General features: G+C 41.7%; 1 protein-coding gene across 4 annotated transcripts in view; it reads left to right on the plus strand.

The window, feature by feature from the left end:
* The first annotated feature begins 377 nt into the window (after nucleotides 1–377).
* Nucleotides 378–17,896, plus strand: part of ARL13B (ADP ribosylation factor like GTPase 13B) — a 99,317-nt gene continuing 81,798 nt past the window's right edge. For all 4 annotated transcript variants that reach the window (XM_024208616.3, XM_024208617.3, XM_024208618.3 and 1 more), the window contains exons 1-4: nucleotides 378–466; nucleotides 3,740–3,923; nucleotides 6,007–6,077; nucleotides 11,426–11,675. In XM_024208616.3, coding sequence (XP_024064384.2) covers nucleotides 3,865–3,923; nucleotides 6,007–6,077; nucleotides 11,426–11,675 — 380 coding nt within the window. In that variant the 5' untranslated portion in view covers nucleotides 378–466; nucleotides 3,740–3,864. The remainder of the gene's footprint in view (nucleotides 467–3,739; nucleotides 3,924–6,006; nucleotides 6,078–11,425; nucleotides 11,676–17,896) is intronic.

Raw genomic sequence — 17,896 nt, forward strand, 5'->3', positions numbered from 1 at the left:
GGGTGAATGGGCTGGAAGCTGGAGTGCCCCCCCTCTCGTTAATCAACAAAAATCCCCACGCTCCCGATTGGCTCTCCCACAGCTCCGCCCCCTCGTTTGGCTAACATGGTGGCCCCGCCCCCTTTCCGGTAACCATGGGTTACCATCCTAGTTACGTTACCCTTCTTCCTCGCTTGTAGCGTTCTCCGTGTGGCCCCGACCCCAGCCAATGGGCGAGCGCAGAGGGGGGGGGGAGTCACGTGAGCGGGGGAGTGTCGGTCACGTGCCACCACAGTGGCCTCGTTGGGCCCGGAGGAGCCGGTTCTGAGTGGACCTACCGACCCGAACGCGGCCTCCCCCTCCCCCTTCCGGGGCCCTCATGGCGGGGGCAGGGCGCGGCGCGGGGGGCGCGCGCGGGGAGCAGCCGGCGGGTGGGGCTACAGGCGCCTACGCGGCTTCGTCGCCTTGCCCCGCTGCTGAGCGCCAGGTAACGGGGTGGCCGCGAGCGTCTGGCTGGAGTCTCTGACCCCGCTCCCCCCTCCCCGGGGCCTGGTCCCTGCCCCTGCCCCGGCTCCCCTCGCTCCTGCGCGCCGCCGTTGATGTCAGGGCCGGGGTTGACTGGGCTCGTTCGCGGTGCCCGCGGGCCCTGTTCTCCCACCGGGGCGGGCACGGGGTCACTTTCCGAGCGGAAAGGTGCCGGAGCCGCGTCCCAGCTTCATGTGCGGGGGCTTTGGACAGCTGCAAGGCGCGGGGAGCTTGGCCGAGACACTGGGGAGCCCTGACCGACGCTGGGTGGGCTCGCTGGTGTCTGCTGCCGGGAGCGTTAGCCCGGGGCTGGGGCAGGCCAGGTCGGGGATGGGGCAGGCCAGGGCAGGCCTGGGAGTTCCAGGGCATCATTCCCCTGGGTGGTGGGGTGTAGCCCGAGTGTCTTCCTGGCCGAAGGCAGGTTGCTTCAGTCGCGGAAGAGAAGTCTGTGGGCAAAGCCTTGGGCAGACTATTACGTCTGCAGTGAGACAAGGTGAGTGAGGTAATATCTTTTACTGGACCTACTTCTGTTGGTGAGAGAGAAGCTTTGGAGCTACACAGAGCTCTTCTTTCAGGTCTGGGGGAGAGAGCACAGTGTGGCTCCAAAGCTTGTCTCTCTCTCATTGACAGAAGTAGGTCCAATGAAAGAAAATATCTTCCCTACATTGTCTCTCTAATAGTCTGGCACCGACTTGGCCAGGAGAACAGTGCAAACAACATATTAAATCTCTAGACCGAGTAGAGTGGATCTTTGGTACAACCAGGAAGAAAATCTCTTCCCAGGTTGGAAGAGACCAATAGACTAGACCTGTCTGCAGAGCGGTGGCTGGACATTGCTGCAGATGCATGGATCCGTTTGAACTACTGTTTATGCAGTAACTTTGCATTACAGAAGAACAGCTTTTAGTGGTTTGACTATCATTCGTAGTAGTTCTGTCTGTTACTGTCTCACAGCACAGTAGTGTTCCTTCTTATTTTGTACATCTGTTAAGTTAGTTTTCATGGGTAGGAATAGTATTCAAATTTTTGCCGAAAAAGCTTTTACTGTTGAAGCCACTGTGAGGTTTTGTTCAAAATAAAATACAACTAAAATAATCCCATCCCCTCCTCTAAAATTCAAATTTAAGAAAAGTCACACAAGGCATGTAATAAATATGGAGCCAAATGTGATTAAATTAAAACACTTCTTGGGGAGTGGTAGTTTTAAAGGCTTGGTGGTTTTTTTTTTTAAATTATTAATTTATAAGTGAGACATCAGACTGTTGTCTTGGGAAGAAAATTCCCCACCCAAAGCCTCACCACAGCAAAGGCAAAAATTGTCTGGTAATCTAAGACATGATGGTGGTTTACCTAAAAACAGTTTTGCCCTACACTGTGAAGATACATAAACATGTGTTTTAATTTTGTTCCACTGTGTGACTTTGTTCATAGATATAGTATTTTTTCCTGATAATGATTTGCCTACATTTATATCTCATATGCTTGTCCTGAAGGTGAAAGAGAGAGCTGCTTATTTGGGTTCCAGTCCTTTGCGTTTGCTTGTAGCTTTGCTGAGCAGCAACAGCAGAGTGAAACTAACAAGGTTCTGCTCTGTTTTGTAGTTGACATTCAAACCCCTGTAGGCAGCAGAGAAGCCATCAAGAACTACTGCAGTAGTTCTCAAATGTTTGTATTGGTGACCCCTTTTACACAGCAAGCCTCAAGTGTGATCCCCCCCTTTAAATTAATCCCCCCCAAATACTTAATACTATTATAAATGCTGGATGTGAAGTGGGGTTTGGGAGGGAGACTGACAGCTCATGACCCCTCAGGTAATAACCTTGCGACCCCTGAGGAGTCACGATCCCCCGTTTGAGAACCCCTGAACTACTGGTTTCATGCTACTCTCTGGGAAAGCCATGAGCAGTAGCAAAAATAGGTGATGTAGTTATTGATGAGGGAGGAAGAGACAGACTAGGAGAGGACTATTTTACTGAAGACTTCCTTCCACCAGCAGCCAAGAAGCTATGGAAGGAGTGTGGTTGTAGAGGCACTCCTTCCACCCCTGGAAAGCTTTGGAATGTTTGGGGAGACAAATCTGTCTCCAAGCGGTCAGATAAGCAGCTGATAAATTTGAAGCCTCATTAGTCAGAGGCTGGGATTAGAGGCAGCATCTTTGAGCAGATTCTGAGGACAGTTTCCTGGTAGTAATCCCAGGATACTTGTGCTGAGATACGGGCTTCTTACCAGCATGCTGCTGCTGAGTCTAGTGGAGAGAGAAATGGTGGTATTAGGAAGGGTGGTTCCCATACTCTTCCATATCAGCCACTAGATAATAGAAAAGCTACTCTGGTTAATTATTAGATGTGGTAGACTTTTCTGTCCCAGCAGCATAAACAAACTTGAAGGGACACTTAATTTAAAAATCACACTTGTCTCCTACTGTTGTTTATAGCACCTAAGATCATTCTACCTTGAAATCAGACCATTCTTAAATTTTTGTTTACTTTGACTGCTTATTGTGTATAATCAGGTTTCACAGTGGTCGCCCTGTTAGTCTGTATCAGCAAAAACAATGAGGAGTCCTTGTGGCATTTTAGAGACTAACAAATTTATTTGGGCATAAGCTTTATGTATAATCAGTTGCCTCTGTTTGTGTGGGTGTTTTACACAGCAACAGTGGAGAGAGAAATATTCCCCTGTCACTCCAAAAAACAAACAGGGAAATGGGATTGTAAATCCCATAAAAATTGGCACTGGCAAAGCAGATGGGGAAGAGGAAGCATCTGAGACTACTCTTAAGTCTCCAAATCTGGGTAGATAAGCAATCAGAAGCCAGACCAATTTGAAAGTTTACATTTAAAAATAGCTCCATCTCCTTTTCCCAAGGCCTATATGCTGATGCTCCTTCCATTAGGATTTTAGATCGTGACTACACTTGGAATTATCACTGATTTCAGCCATCAGCATAGCTGTGTGATGGGTCATCCAAGAAAGCTGCAATTTGTACCATGGGGTTTGTCTCTGCTTGAAAACTGGGTAAATCCTATTGGTGCAAGTTGCAGATTTCCTTGTCCACACTAATTTAGCACTTCACAGATGCCTGAAATAGGGGCTAATGCCCAGTGTAAACAGAGCCTTAGGATAGGGGTGGTTCTAAGCAGGGTGGCTCTTCCCGATAAGGGAAAGAAAACTTGCTTTGGTTACGCTTGGGGACTGACTGTGTTCTTTGTTTTGTTTTCTTCATTGCTACTAGTGACAAGACTGCACCCGAGCTGGTGCTCTTTGCTCCTCCACCTTCTTGTCTCTCACTGGAGTTCTCTGATCTGTCCACACACAATTTCAGTAGCTTCCTTGGCCCTGGATGGCTGGCGAAGAGGGATGTTTAGTCTGATGGCCAATTGCTGTAACTGGTTAAAACGGTGGCGGGAGCCTGTCAGGTATGATTAAGCAAATGAGTATTCTATGTTTCTACAGTGGCTTTCGTCCCAAAGAACCTCAAGAGCTCTATGTATTGTACTATATGTGCAGGGTTACTCCATACTACCATTTTGTCTCTTACTTTTCTTCTTAGTTACCCTTTGGTAAAACCTGATTTTGTACTTTATTATTATTTTTTTTAGATAAAAGATCAAAACTTAAGGTGCATAATTGTTTTTTCTTTGAGAGAAAATCAGATGGTTTTTGAGTTTTAAAAAACAAAACTCAAACCAAAGATCAGTTACTCAGGTAATTTGTTTCTGACTGAAAGAATTCGTGAAGTTCAAAATATTTACTTTTCTCTTTTGTATGGACTAATGTTGGGAATTGGGACAGAGAAGAGCAATGACTTAAAATGTGTAATGTAGGGCTGTCAAATTCTGGATTTTGTTTTTAATTATTGTCCGTGGGGAGGGATATACATTAAAGGGTAAATATCTGCTGTGGATGAAGGGTAGCATGTTATATCATTGAGAGTTTTGAACAAAGATCAAGGGTGGAATATGGCCTTTATGAAATGTTAGTTTTAATCATCATTATTTAACTGTCTCATTGTTACATTCAGCATTCTGGTAGAGTATTCTCACATTTGGGACCACTGTTGTTTCTCCCCTCTGTTTCTTTTCCTTCCCCATCTTTCTTCCTGGTTTTAGTCTCCCCTTTCCCTGGATGGGATTGCTGACACCTCTCAGAGCCATTGTTTTGGATTGTCCGTTTCCAGACACAGGAGAACAACACATTTGTTTATATTTGGTGTACCTTGGAAGAATTTCTTGACAGCCTTGAGAGCTAGAAACTTAATTTTAAAAACATGGATTCTGCAGAATTCAAGCTTGTCAAATGGATCACATGAGTCTGTCACTTATCTGACAAACGCTTGCAGACTTTTTTCTGCTTATTTCACTTGATTTGTTTGGTTGCTGCTTATTGCCACCACTGGAATTCATTGTGATCCTGCTCTACACCTCGTGCACTACCTCCTCTTGCCCTTCTGGATGCCCTGAAGAAATTGGTGTGCAGCTTTACAAACTTAGTTTGTCACCAAATGTTATCATATTCTGAAGGAGATTAGAAATAACCATGTTTTATTTAGTGTCACCTTAATTAGTGGAATTTGAGGACTTGCCACCCAACTATGCCAAAATGTCAGTTTTACCTATTTTTAAAATGAGATTAGCGAAGGTGTTGGTTGCAAAAGCTTCTGTTTTTTGTCTTTTGTTTTCACAAATCCGTTCAAGCTCACTTGAATTATTGAGAAAGTAATGAAAGTATATTTCCTCATTGCTGTATTTTAAATAATTCTAACCACGGAGAGAGGGGGTGTATGTGAATTTAACAGGGCTACAGCACAAGTGACATATTTGATGTATTGCTCATTGATAGGAACGAATACCTTCATTATGGCCTTGGGGATTTGCCTTGGTTAGACATTGATCTAGCTATACCAGTATGAACACGTAGCGTACACAGGCAATGTTGCTGTTTGCACCGGTAGAGCATAAATTACTCTGCTTGCAACTGGGATAACACTACAGACAAGGAAAGGAGTATTTCAATGTTGCAGCTACACTGATGGTTGCAGTATGATCAAATCCCCAGTCTGGATAGGGCTTTAGTTTTAGTTTGTAGGAAAAGGGGGAAATGGAAGTTATGGTAGTTATTAAAGAGAATACAACCATGTCAAAAAATATGGAATTCAAATTGATGGTACCTGGGATTCAATTTCCAAAAGACAAATAGAAATGAAAGGCAAAATCATTAAGTCTTATATGTATCTCTTCAAATTATATTATCACCCAGTATTAAGCTTATCTCTTTATTACTTAGTCTGCTGAACTCTTTGATTAGCTGGCTGTATGTTAAATACCAAATAAACAAACATAAGTCTCTCTGGTACTGGATATTTTGAAGCCTATTGGTTTTACAACTTTGTGGTAACTTTGTTATTTATGCATTCAGATACTTGCAAAAGTCCAACACAATGTTCAAGTAGGGGGAAAAAGCCTTGCAATATCTTTTTTTTTTTTTCTTTTTTCCCTGAAGGAAGGTGACACTAGTGATGGTGGGACTTGATAATGCTGGTAAAACTGCTACAGTGAAAGGAATCCAAGGAGGTAAGCAGTAAATCTTTATATGAAGTTCTGAACTAAGTATTTTAAGACTAAATATGATGGTCAACTCAAAACCTTTTTTTAAAATGACCAACTTAAAAAAAATCCTAAATGATATGACCTCAATTCTTACACTAGAGGAGGCGTGGTAGATACACTAGAGGGTAGGGATCGGATACAGAGGGACCTAGACAAATTAGAGGATTGGGCCAAAAGAAACCTGATGAGGTTCAACAAGGACAAGTGCAGAGTCCTGCACTTAGGACGGAAGAATCCCATGCACAGCTACAGACTAGGGACCGAATGGCTAGGTAGCAGTTCTGCAGAAAAGGACCTAGAGGTCACAGTGGACGAGAAACTGGATATGAGTCAACAGTGTGCTCTTGTTGCCAAGAAGGCTAGCGGCATTTTGGGCTGTATAAGTAGGGGCATTGCCAGCAGATCGAGGGACGTGATCGTTCCCCTTTATTCGACATTGGTGAGGCCTCATCTGGAGTACTGTGTCCAGTTTTGGGCCCCACACTACAAGAAGGATGTGGAAAAATTGGAAAGAGTCCAGCGGAGGGCAACAAAAATGATTAGGGGTCTGGAGCGCATGACTTATGAGGAGAGGCTGAGGGAACTGGGATTGTTTAGTCTCCAGAAGAGAAGAATGAGGGGGGATTTGATAGCAGCCTTCAACTACCTGAAGGTGGGTTCCAAAGAGGATGGAACTCGGCTGTTCTCAATGGTGGCAGATGACAGAACAAGGAGCAATGGTCTCAAGTTGCAGTGGGGGAGGTCTAGGTTGGATATTAGGAAACACTATTTCACTAGGAGGGTGGTGAAGCACTGGAATGTGGTACCTAGGGAGGTGGTGGAGTCTCCTTCCTTGGAGGTTTTTAAGGCCCAGCTTGACAAAGCCCTTGCTGGGATGACTTAGTTGGGAATTGGTCCTGCTTTGAGCAGGGGGTTGGACTAGATGACCTCCTGAGGTCCCTTCCAACCCTGATATTCTATGATCTCTTTAAAAGGCTTTAGAAAGGGGTTTTATGTTCCTCTGTTTAAATGGGTATTCCAAGCAAGGCCAAAACTGACTGTACAAAGGAAAGAGAGGAACAGATGTCACAAAATTGCTGTCAAAAGCAGAGAGAGCTACATTGTGGGGAAAAGATCCTATTTCAGTTATAGTATTCTTAGGTGTTGTGGAAACTATGACAGTGTCCTGGACAAACTTTATTGAATTAAGTTTAAGTATTTTAGGAGTTGATTGTATTAAAAATGAAAATGTCAATGCCCTATTGAGGGATTGTATGTGTTTATATGCGGGAGGAGGGACCACAACCCTCCAGGAACTAAAAACGGCAGAGGTGGGGAGGTGCTTAGGCACATTCACTCAGGGCATAACGCCTCCAGATAGCCTCTTTCCAGTGGTGGAAGCTTACCTTGCTTGTTCATACTGAATTCTCCAGGGACCAACAGTCAAAGAATTTTGGATAAATAGCCTGAGTTAAAACTGACTCGGGGTCTTCTTTCTGATCCAGCAAACAGAAAGGGTCTCACATCCAGGTGGGGCCCCCAGTCCTTAGGGGAAAGTAGGAAGTCTGTCTTTGGCCCATTGATGCCCCATAAGACATCAGCTGGTTGTGAGCTGAAGGTGTGATGAACTTGTGACCACAAGAAAAACCCCTGTGTGGGGTTGGAAGGACTAATAACCAAACAGAACCCTTTTTGGAGTGAGGGAGTGATCCTTGGTAAGATCATTAGCATGCTTGTAGGTTCTTTTATTGTTTTTAATGTTTTTCTCTGTAATGCTTTCACCTTAAGAATAAATATGCTTGCTTATAAAGGGTTGTGTGGTAACTTAGAACTGTGGCAATTTTATTGTGTAATTATCTTTGAAGAAATGGAAAAACAGGCCTCTGTAGTCAGTCTGTCTTTTGCTGTGGATATCACAGCGTAGTCAGGAAACTGTGCAGCCTCGAAGTACCCCCATCAAGAGGGAGAGAAACATGTGACTCCACTCAAGAGAGGTGATGGCTGAGGAGCCTGGCCTGTTGGTGCTCCTGCTGGGCCATAGAGGGGAATATGGGTGCAGTTGCCCTGAACTGTGATGTGTCACTTGTAATTATATGATGTATAACACTTTGAGACAGAAGTGAATTCCCCCCTCATTCTACCCACCTGAGTTTATGGTGTCCCTTTTAAAAATGACTTTTATTTGGGCTTCTTGTTTTGAGAATATAGGCCCCAATCCTGCAGATGACTCTATCGTAAAATCCAAACCGTAGTCCAGTGAGTCAAGGGATCTGAAGGGAATTAGGCCCTCAATTCCCATTTAAATTCAGTGGAAGTTTAGCACATAATTACCTTGGGCTTTTTTAAAATTCCAAGCCTAAATTTTCAAAGAGGTGGGAACCTAAGTGCATGTGCCCTGTTTGTGTGAACCTGCATCTGGGATTTGTGTGGCTAAGTGTGTGCACAATCATGATTCATGTGTACATCTGCTCTGGGTGAGGGTGCATGCTCATGTCTGATGGCCATGCATATATATTTTTCCTCATAGGGTAAGATGCTGTTTCTGTTAGAGAAGGAGCTGACTATAAATTGCTAGCTTTGTGACAGAAAGAGAGAGAAAAAATCTCCAGCGTTCTTTTAGGACTGATATTCTAGCTCATAATTTTGTTTGAATTATTGCAAAGATATAAAGTGTTTCTTCTGGTTAATGAGGCATTTCACTTATTAGCATAGGTTAGAGAAATCAATAGATCTGATTTCTTTGTACAGAAATTGCTTTCTGATGAAATATACCGTAATGTGCATACATCAGTAAACTTTATGTAAAGTCAATGTTATAAATATAACCTATTTTATGATATTGACTGTCAGTATAATTAGGAAAGGAATCTGAAGAAGGAAATGGTGTGTATATAACTTTAAAAGATGGTTCTAATGATATATTTTTATATCCTCATTTATAACCAGGAAAGCGCCAGCAACTTTCTAGACATTTTCTACAGCAAGAGCTCATTTGGCTTTGGAGAGAATTTTCTCTTGCCCCTCTCCACTGATTAATGCACATGCATGCAGGCCATAATTGGAATTTGATAAAATTGGTGCTTTTAAAGACAAATGTTTGGTGTAACTTTGTGTTTGAGATGGTGGAAGGTTTTTCCAGCTGTGTGCATTTAATTTAGCATCTAGGGTGTGCTACACAATATACTGACAGGTATAAAGACAAACTCTCTGCCCCAAAATGCTAGTTGAGGGTCAGTAAATCAATGGATTTATCAGGTGTAAATGAGGTTATGAAGACTTTTCCCCCCATTCTGTCCTTCTGGATCTTTTTTTAAAGACAGTGAGTCCATAGTTGATATTTAATCTGCCATTGTTTCAGCACTGATACTAACACCTCCATCAGCAAAACGAACTAATTTTCCTCAAAATTTGACAGAAAGGTCCTCTTCCAGGATAAACTCTTTCTAGAAAGATGGAACCAAAATGGACTAGATATTTCCAATATGGGGTTCCATATTAAGAGATTCTGACTCTGAAAGTTTCTTAATGCTTTGTTGTGAAAACAGCTTGGCCTAGAAATGTCACATTTGTTTTTCTCAACTGACCTCATGGAGGAGAGTGCATTCAATTAGTTTTCAGGGTTGATAGTAGCTAATTGTTTAGTTATGCTTGGGGGTCATTAATAATATCAGACGGTGAACATAGTTTTAATTGAGTGCATTGTAATGCACATGTATTCCAAATATATGCACCTTAATGTATTTTGACTCGCAGAACTCGCAATACATGGACCGGCCAGCACAGTGGGCAAAGATTTGCTATGAGGCGTCTGCAGCCAGGAAAGTTTCACAGAAAAGACCGTCCATCATAATCTGGGCCCTCTGTACTTCACAGTACAATGGGACTAAATTCTGCGGCGGCAGCCTCTAAAATTCTGCATCAACATTAACTTGTTCTGCGACCATGAAAAATACCCTTAGTTCTCACTGTGCCTCCCCCACAAACACACACAATTATGGCTCAGAGTTGAAAATACTCAGCATAAAATTTGTCTGCTGTTTTTGAAGATAACATTTTTTCACTATACTTTCCATGTATCCTGGCTGTGCAGCCTGGGTCTTGGCTCCTATGATGTTGTCGAAGTGGTCTGGCTCAGAATTACCATTCCCTGATATGCCAGTGAGGGAGGGTGCTTGTACCCATTTCATTGGTTCATCTTTCTAGTTTCACAAACCTCAGCTGCTGCAGAGTTCTTCAGGCTGCTGCTTCTGACTCTTCCTGCTCTCTGGTTGCAAGCTGGACTCCAGCTGTTGCTCCACAACCCTCTGTTGCCTGGCTCCATGTAGCAGTGCACAGAAATCTAATTAGCTCCCTCCAAGGGAGGAGCTGGAAAGTGAGAAGAAGGGTAGCTCCCTTTTATGGACACCCAGCCAGCCAGTTAGCTTTAAAATCCCTCTTGGTAGATGTTCTCTACTTGCTTTACCTGTAAAGGGTTAAAAAGTCTGACTGCATGCATAGGTAAAAGGAAGCCAAAAGAGCCAATGGGAAGGCTAGAACTTTTTAAAACTGAAACAAGACTCCCCTTTTGTGTGTCTGTGGTAGTTCTCCCAGAGAGCAGGGACAGGGCTGGAGCATGCTGTAAAATCTTGCGCCAGGTATGAAAAATCATTAAATCATACCTAGAAACTACTCATTTGAAACCCCAGATATGTAAATAGATCAAGAAATGTCTAGGAAGATGCAATTAGGTTTATCTTTTATTTCTTTATGGCTTGTGGACTTCTCTGTGCTAACCCTGAAATGCTTTTGTTTTGCGTGTAATCATTAAGCTGGACCTCAAGAAAACCATTCTTGATGCTTAATTATATTTGCTCTTTTTAAATCTAACAATAGCCTAAGTTCCAGATGTATTTTCTTTCTTTTTGTTTTTAATAAAATTTACCTTTTTTAAGCACAGGATTAGGATTTTTGGGTCCTAAGAGGTTTGTGCATATGTTGTTTAATTAGCTGGTGGCAACAGCTGATTTCCTTTGTTTTCTTTCTCAGCTCTTCCCTGGAGGGGTGGTGGTGAAAGGGCTTGAGGGTACCCCACAGGGAGGAATTCCCAAGAGCTCCTGGGTCTAAAAAAAAAAAAAAAAACTTTAAAGACAAGGTAATTCTCATACAGAAGCACATGTTAATCTGGAATTAAGGTTGCAAACTTGTTTTCCATCTAAAACATGTAATTAGAGGCGAGTTGGTCATTTTAATTGTATGGGTTTAGACTCTGAATTTTGACATACAAATCATAAAATAAATGAAATTGTTATAGCTAAACGAATCTTTCACCAAATGTTTTCTTTATGATTTGACAGAGTCTCCTGAAGATGTAGCTCCAACAGTTGGATTTTCTAAAATTGACCTTAAACAGGGAAGGTTTGAAGTCACTATCTTTGACTTAGGAGGTGGAAAACGAATACGAGGCATCTGGAAGAATTACTATGCTGAGGCATATGGGATAATATTTGTTGTGGATTCCAGTGACACAGAGAGAATGGAAGAGACGAAAGAGACCATGACTGAAGTTCTAAGGCATCCTAGGATATCTGGGAAGCCTGTATTAGTGTAAGTAACATGAATAAATGATTTACTACTAACCTATAGCTTATTAAATGTTGTATGTATTCAGATTAGTACGATAATTCTTCCCCCTCAGCCTCACCTCTTTTAGTATAATTACAGAATAACACCATAATGGCTGTATTTGGTCAGATGAGTGGTCCTTCTAGCTTAGGATCCTGTCTTCCCACAGGGGCTGGAGCCAGATGCTTCAGAGGAAATGAACAGAACAGGGCAGTTTGAGTGATCCATTCCCTGTCATCTAGTCTTAGCTTCTGATAATCAGAGGTTTAGGGACCCTCTGAGCATGGAGTTGCATCCCTGACCATCTTGGCTCAGACTCATTGGTGGACCTATCTTTCATGAACTTATCTAATTCTTTTTTTACCCCAGTTATACTTTTGGCCTTCACAACATCCCTGGGCAAGGAGTTACATGGATGACTGTGCATTGTGTGAAGTGGTACTTCCTTATGTTTGTTTTAGCCCTGCTGCCTATTAATTTAATTGGAAAACCCTGGTTCTTGTGATATGCGAAGGAGTAAATAACACTTCCTTATTCACTTTCTCCACACCATTCATGATTTTATAGACTTCTATCATAACCCCCTTATTTGTCTCATTTCTAAGATGGACAGTCGCAGTCTTTTTAATCTTTCCTTATATGGAAGCTGTTCTCCACCCCTAATCAATTTTGTTTTAATGGTTCCTGATATTCTATTAGGGTTTTTTGACAACCGCTGCACATTGAGCAGATGTTTCCAGAGCACTATTCAAAATGACTCCAAGATCTTTCTTGAGTGGTGCCAGTTAATTTAGACTCCATTACTTTGTATGTATAGCTGGGAATGTATTCCAGTATGCATTACTTTGCATTTATCAAGATTGAATTTCATCTGTCATTTTGTTGCCCACTCACTCAATTTTGTGAGATCTCTCTGTAACTCTTCACAGTCTGCTTTGGTCTTAATTTTGTGTTATCTCCAGATTTTGCTATCTGACTGTTTACCCCTTTTTCCAGTTCATTTATGAATATGTTGAACTGGACTAGTCGTGTTACAGAGCCCTGAGGGACCCTGCCATTTACATCTCTCCACTGTGAAAACTAACAGTTTTTTCTGCCTAACTAGTTACTGATGCATGAGGACCTTCCATCTTACCCCATGACTGCCTATACAGTATTACAGTTCTGTACTGTATTGTGGTATTACTGACGTATTTTTACACATCAGACTAAGTATCATGGTGTTACGGGGCTAATTCTTTTTTTTGAGCTTATTCAGAACTTTCTCTTTCTTCTTGAACTGAATGTCATGAATACTATAATTACATTTGTGGCATTTGATCCTCTCATATTTAGTCCATTGTAAGTGCAGTTTATTCACATTCGTTTCAGTAAAAGTAGAGAAGTTCAACGAATAACATAGTATTTTTGTACTTAATACTTCGGTAGTGTTTCCATTAATGCAGTAGCTTCAAGGCAGTTTGGTGTATTGTGTGAAAGCATCAGTACAGGCTTATGCAGTGATAACATTATTTTTATAAATGGCTCTTTATATTTTATATTACCAATAGTGCTGGGCAAAAATTTTCAGGTGAATTTTTCTCCAAAATATGCACATTTGGGTTCATTTCAGTTAATTGTTTTGTCTGAAACAAAAAATTTAGTTTCAGAAATGTCAAAATGGTTTGTTTTGACAATATCCTAGTGAAACACTTTGATATTTTTGGGGATTAGATTCACAAGGGGATTTAGGCATCATTCACAAAACCACTGAAAGAGAAGGTGGTGATGGTGGTGCTGCTTCTTGTATTAATTTAGATGGAATAAATGGGACTAATGAGTCAAAGGTGTTAATATAACCGAGCCACTGCCCAACATTAGACAGTGTCAAACAAGATTCAGGGTTTGGTATACGGAAACCTTAGCCTATTTAGTACCATTACAGCACATAATTCAAAATCCTTTTTTAACCTTTTATTAAAGATATAGAAAATGAAGAAAAAACAGTGAAAGCATTTGAAATGTAAAGTATAAGACTTGCATTTTAAAAACATCCTTTGTTCCCTTTCTGCTAAACTGGAGAAATTTTTAGAAGGAGAAAAACCCTTTTTTGACAGTCTCTTAGATGGTGTTAAAGATGGTGATAACTGTCCTTTTTTGGAGAAAAGGAGTTAGTTGAGCTGGGTTGGAGCTGTTGTTGCTGTTCTTGGAAACAAAGTTGGATCCCATTTCCTAGAGGAGAAAACAAGAGAAGCACATACAAAAGGAGAGAGAAAAGAACAGCAAAGATGAAAAAATGCAGCTTCTGTCTCTGATGTTGACTTTCATTTGCAACCTCATTGCTGGAGAGAAACAGGCACAGTACATAGTCTTATCAGCCATTTTGACAGTTGGCAAACTTGTACCACCAGTGGAGGTGGCAGTGTTATCTCATTCCCTTTCTCTGACCTTTTTTGGTCAGGGCCTCATTCAGGATTAGGATGAAGCAGGTCCAGGGTCCTAGGAGACAGTGCGGGTGGCAGACATGACGGTGAAGCTCACTCCTACCCCTTCTCTTATCTTTCAGTCAGTCAGCATCACATTAGCCAGCTTTTCCTCTCTGCTAATTTTCTTCTTACAAAAAGACATTTTGAGAACCCCAAAAGGAGTGATGGGCAGAACAGCCTATCCCCTCACTATGTTGTCCATCAACTAGGCCTAATTTGTAACATACCAGTTTTAGTTCATTGATTTCCAGTTCTACACTATTCTTGTTTACCAAGCATTATCTTAACACAATCTTTGAGTTATGCCATAGGCCTTTTTGTTTTTACTAATTAATCTTTGTTTCTTTTGCACCTTTTCCCATCACCATGTGATCTTACAAGTGGTTATTGAGACTTCTTATGAACTTCACACACTCATTTTCTACAGTTGAGCTCACTGTTAGGGTAAACCTCTAGGCCCAGTAATCCCAACATGCCTCCTCCACCCATATGCACAATAGTCCAGTTGCTAGGGCACTCAAATGGGATGGGGGAGCCCTGCATTCAAATCCCTTCTCAGGAGGGATTTGAACTAGGATCTGTTGCATCCCAGTGAGTATCCTAACCACCAGGCTATAGAGAATTCGGGAGTGGGATTCTCTCATTCTGTTGAAGCTGTTCCTCTTAGTATAAAATACTTGACTAGCCATTGGGCTAGGGGTGGGGAGAAGAGAGTATGACTATATTCAGGGGTTAGGGAGCATACCTGGGTTCCAGTCCCTGTTCCAGAGGTGAGTGCTCTAACCACTGGGCTGTTGGTTATGAGGGATACCACCTCCTCTTCATTTGTGAATCTAGTCTTTCATTTTATTTGCTTTTATTAAAAATACCCAATGCAAAACAGTGCATTCAGCCCAAACTGAATCTCTTCCATTTTTTTTTACAACAGCCATTGAAAAAAAAAAAAAAAAAAAAACAGTTATTTGCCCAGCTCTAAATACCAGTAAATTTAACCTTCATAAGTTGTGCGTATCTAACACAAGGTGGTGCTACTTGTACATGATCAGAAAAATCTAATTAGAGAAAGCTGACTTTAATAGCAATTGGGATTTGTTTTTGCTTTTGGTGCATATGCTTAATTTTTAAAAAAGTTGAGGGTTTCAGAAGGTCTAACAACTAGAAAAATATTAAATTTTGTTTGAATATGATTGACTTCTAGAATTCTACTCCTCAAGTTCTCTGTTAAAAACAAATATTTGAAGAACACCAGAAATAACAAACTTTACTAATTCCATTTTTAGAACAATTGTGCAAAAGTAGGACTGTACAACAACTTTGCCAAAAGAAAGATGGAGGTCATAAATTGTAAACTAGGACAAAACCCATGTGTAGGGGGCACAAGATTGAATTTTATAATACTATATATATATATATATATATATAAATAAATGCTTCAGTTTAACCTTACATAACCAATGGTATCTACAAGGTTACCATGCATATAATTTGGAGGGGAAACTCTTTGCTTTAAAGCTTAAGTGCTGGGAATCTGCTAGTGTATGAGACTCTAAAAGTGAAACTGACTAGTTTGTCTTGATCAAGTTAAGTGAGGTGCAGAAAGCAAACAGCATAATGTTGAAAAGTAAGTTAGGTTCTTTACTTGTCGTCTTTGTTATCTATGGTAGTGTTGGTGTTACCGGGACAAATCTATTTCTAAAAATATTTTAACCCAACAGTGTGTTTTAAAAATGAAATTGTGACAGCCGTCAACTGTCAGTCTCTCTAAATGAATAAAAATTGTTCAGCTTTCCATTATAAAATCTCTAGGTCCTGATCCTGTAGTTGGGAAGCGTGGGCCTTTGTGCCCATACAGAGCCTCTGTGACTTCAGTGGACTTGACAAAGGCACATGGTCCTCCCTGCATGGATCTAATTGCAGGATCAGCACCATAATCGGAGTGCGGTGGGCTAACTCAATCTTCAGGTTTGTTGAAGTTGTTGCTTTTTAGCTGATTGACAGTACAGGATTCGTGGCCTGCTGCCAAAATTCATGTTGGCCATAAATCCTAGTCCTGAAAAGGGATTCACCCATGCACAGCCCCATGGCCCCACATGAGTCAGTGGATCTTTTTCCAGGATTGGTGCAATATGTTGCACGGTTCCATTTCTCTGTTCTTTTCTTGTGCCGCTGGCATAATTGCCAAGCTTTCTGCAGCTTCAGGAGGCATGTTATATGAATTATTTAATTTGTATAATTTAGAGGTTGTTGCCACAGGATTTAGGGGTGCTTGACACAGAATTTGGTCCCATTGTGCCTCCGAGTATTCGAACCCTGGAAACGAGGCCTTGGACCATAAGTAGGACTGTGAACAGCATGGAAATACAGTGCTTGGTAGAGGAGGAGAGACCCGGACCCATGGGGTCTTGATCACAGCCCAGTGCACCTATAAAAGATTATTCTATAGGGAAAAGATGTTGCACTCTCTCACTTAGACATGTGTCATGTGGTAGGTCTGTCCTTCACAAAACTTAAAAAAAAATGAAAACACTTCTTAAGACCAGAGTACAGGAGATGACAATATAGCAGCATATGGAGTGTTTGTTTGTATTGTGGAGCTCGGTCTTTTTTAATATTCCATTGCTTTCAATTTTTGAAGAAGTGTAGTTTTATTTTATCTAGTATTTCTTACTGTTCATGTTTACTCCCGAATAGTTTTCCTTTGTTTTCAAAGCGAAATCATTAGCTTGATGCTTGGAAAATGACACTTACAGAGCAAAGAGTATGAACAATAATTAAGGCTAAGATTTTGTCATGGATATTTTTAGTAAAAGTCAGAGACAGGTCACGGGCAATAAAGAAAAATTCATGGAAGCCCATGACCTGTCCTTGACCTTTACTAAAAATATCCATGACAAAATGGGAAGGGATTGGGCAGCTGCGGGGTGGTTGGGAGATCTGGGACCCCCATCGCCTGTGGGGGCTCAGAGCTCCAGGGTCCCCATGCCACCAGCAGCGGAGGGGAGCTCCAGGGTCCCCCTGCCCCCTCCCCAGAGGCGGGGAGCGCTGTGGGAATCCCTCTGCCACCGCCACAGTGGGGAGCTGCAGAGGTCCCCATGGCAGCCGGGGAGCTGCCTGGGGTCCCCTTGTCCCCTGAGAGATTGGAGGCCTGCTGCCTCAGGTGTGTGGGGGGTACCTTACAACTCCTTGCTGCTGCGGGAGGCGGCGGGACCCTCCATCTCCCAGCTGCCAGGGCTTAAGTCACGGATTCCGTGACTTCTGCAACCTCTATGACAAAATTGCAGCCTTAACAATAATTAGTCATAAACCTGGTGTCTATGTTGGAGAAAACTGCTTAAAATCTTATTAAATCTGTTTATTTGATGCAAATAGCATTTATGTATATGTGGTAGAAAACTAAGATTTAGTCAATGATGCATTGACTTTTGAAGATAAAGTTCTGGAAAGTAGAACTTTATAAATAAAGTACAGTATGTTTAACTGTTAAGAAAATATTTATCATTTTTTCCCTACTCTATTGAAATTAAGAGAAAAAGGATCGATCTATCTATCTGTCTATCTATCTCAGGTGAATAATGACATCCCTAAATGGAAGGAACCTGTCTCTGGAGTCACAGCTCAATTCCACTTCATTTCCAGCATGTGTGTACTGATGAGTGGTTGAGATCTGATCACTGAATAGAACAAATAGATATTCATGTTTCTTTTTAAGCATGAAATACCTATTATAGATTGAGCTAA

Source organism: Terrapene carolina, unplaced genomic scaffold (genome assembly GCF_002925995.2).
Source record: "Terrapene carolina triunguis isolate 2854851 unplaced genomic scaffold, T_m_triunguis-2.0 Scaffold558, whole genome shotgun sequence".
In the NCBI taxonomy this organism is placed as follows: Eukaryota; Metazoa; Chordata; order Testudines; family Emydidae; genus Terrapene; species Terrapene triunguis.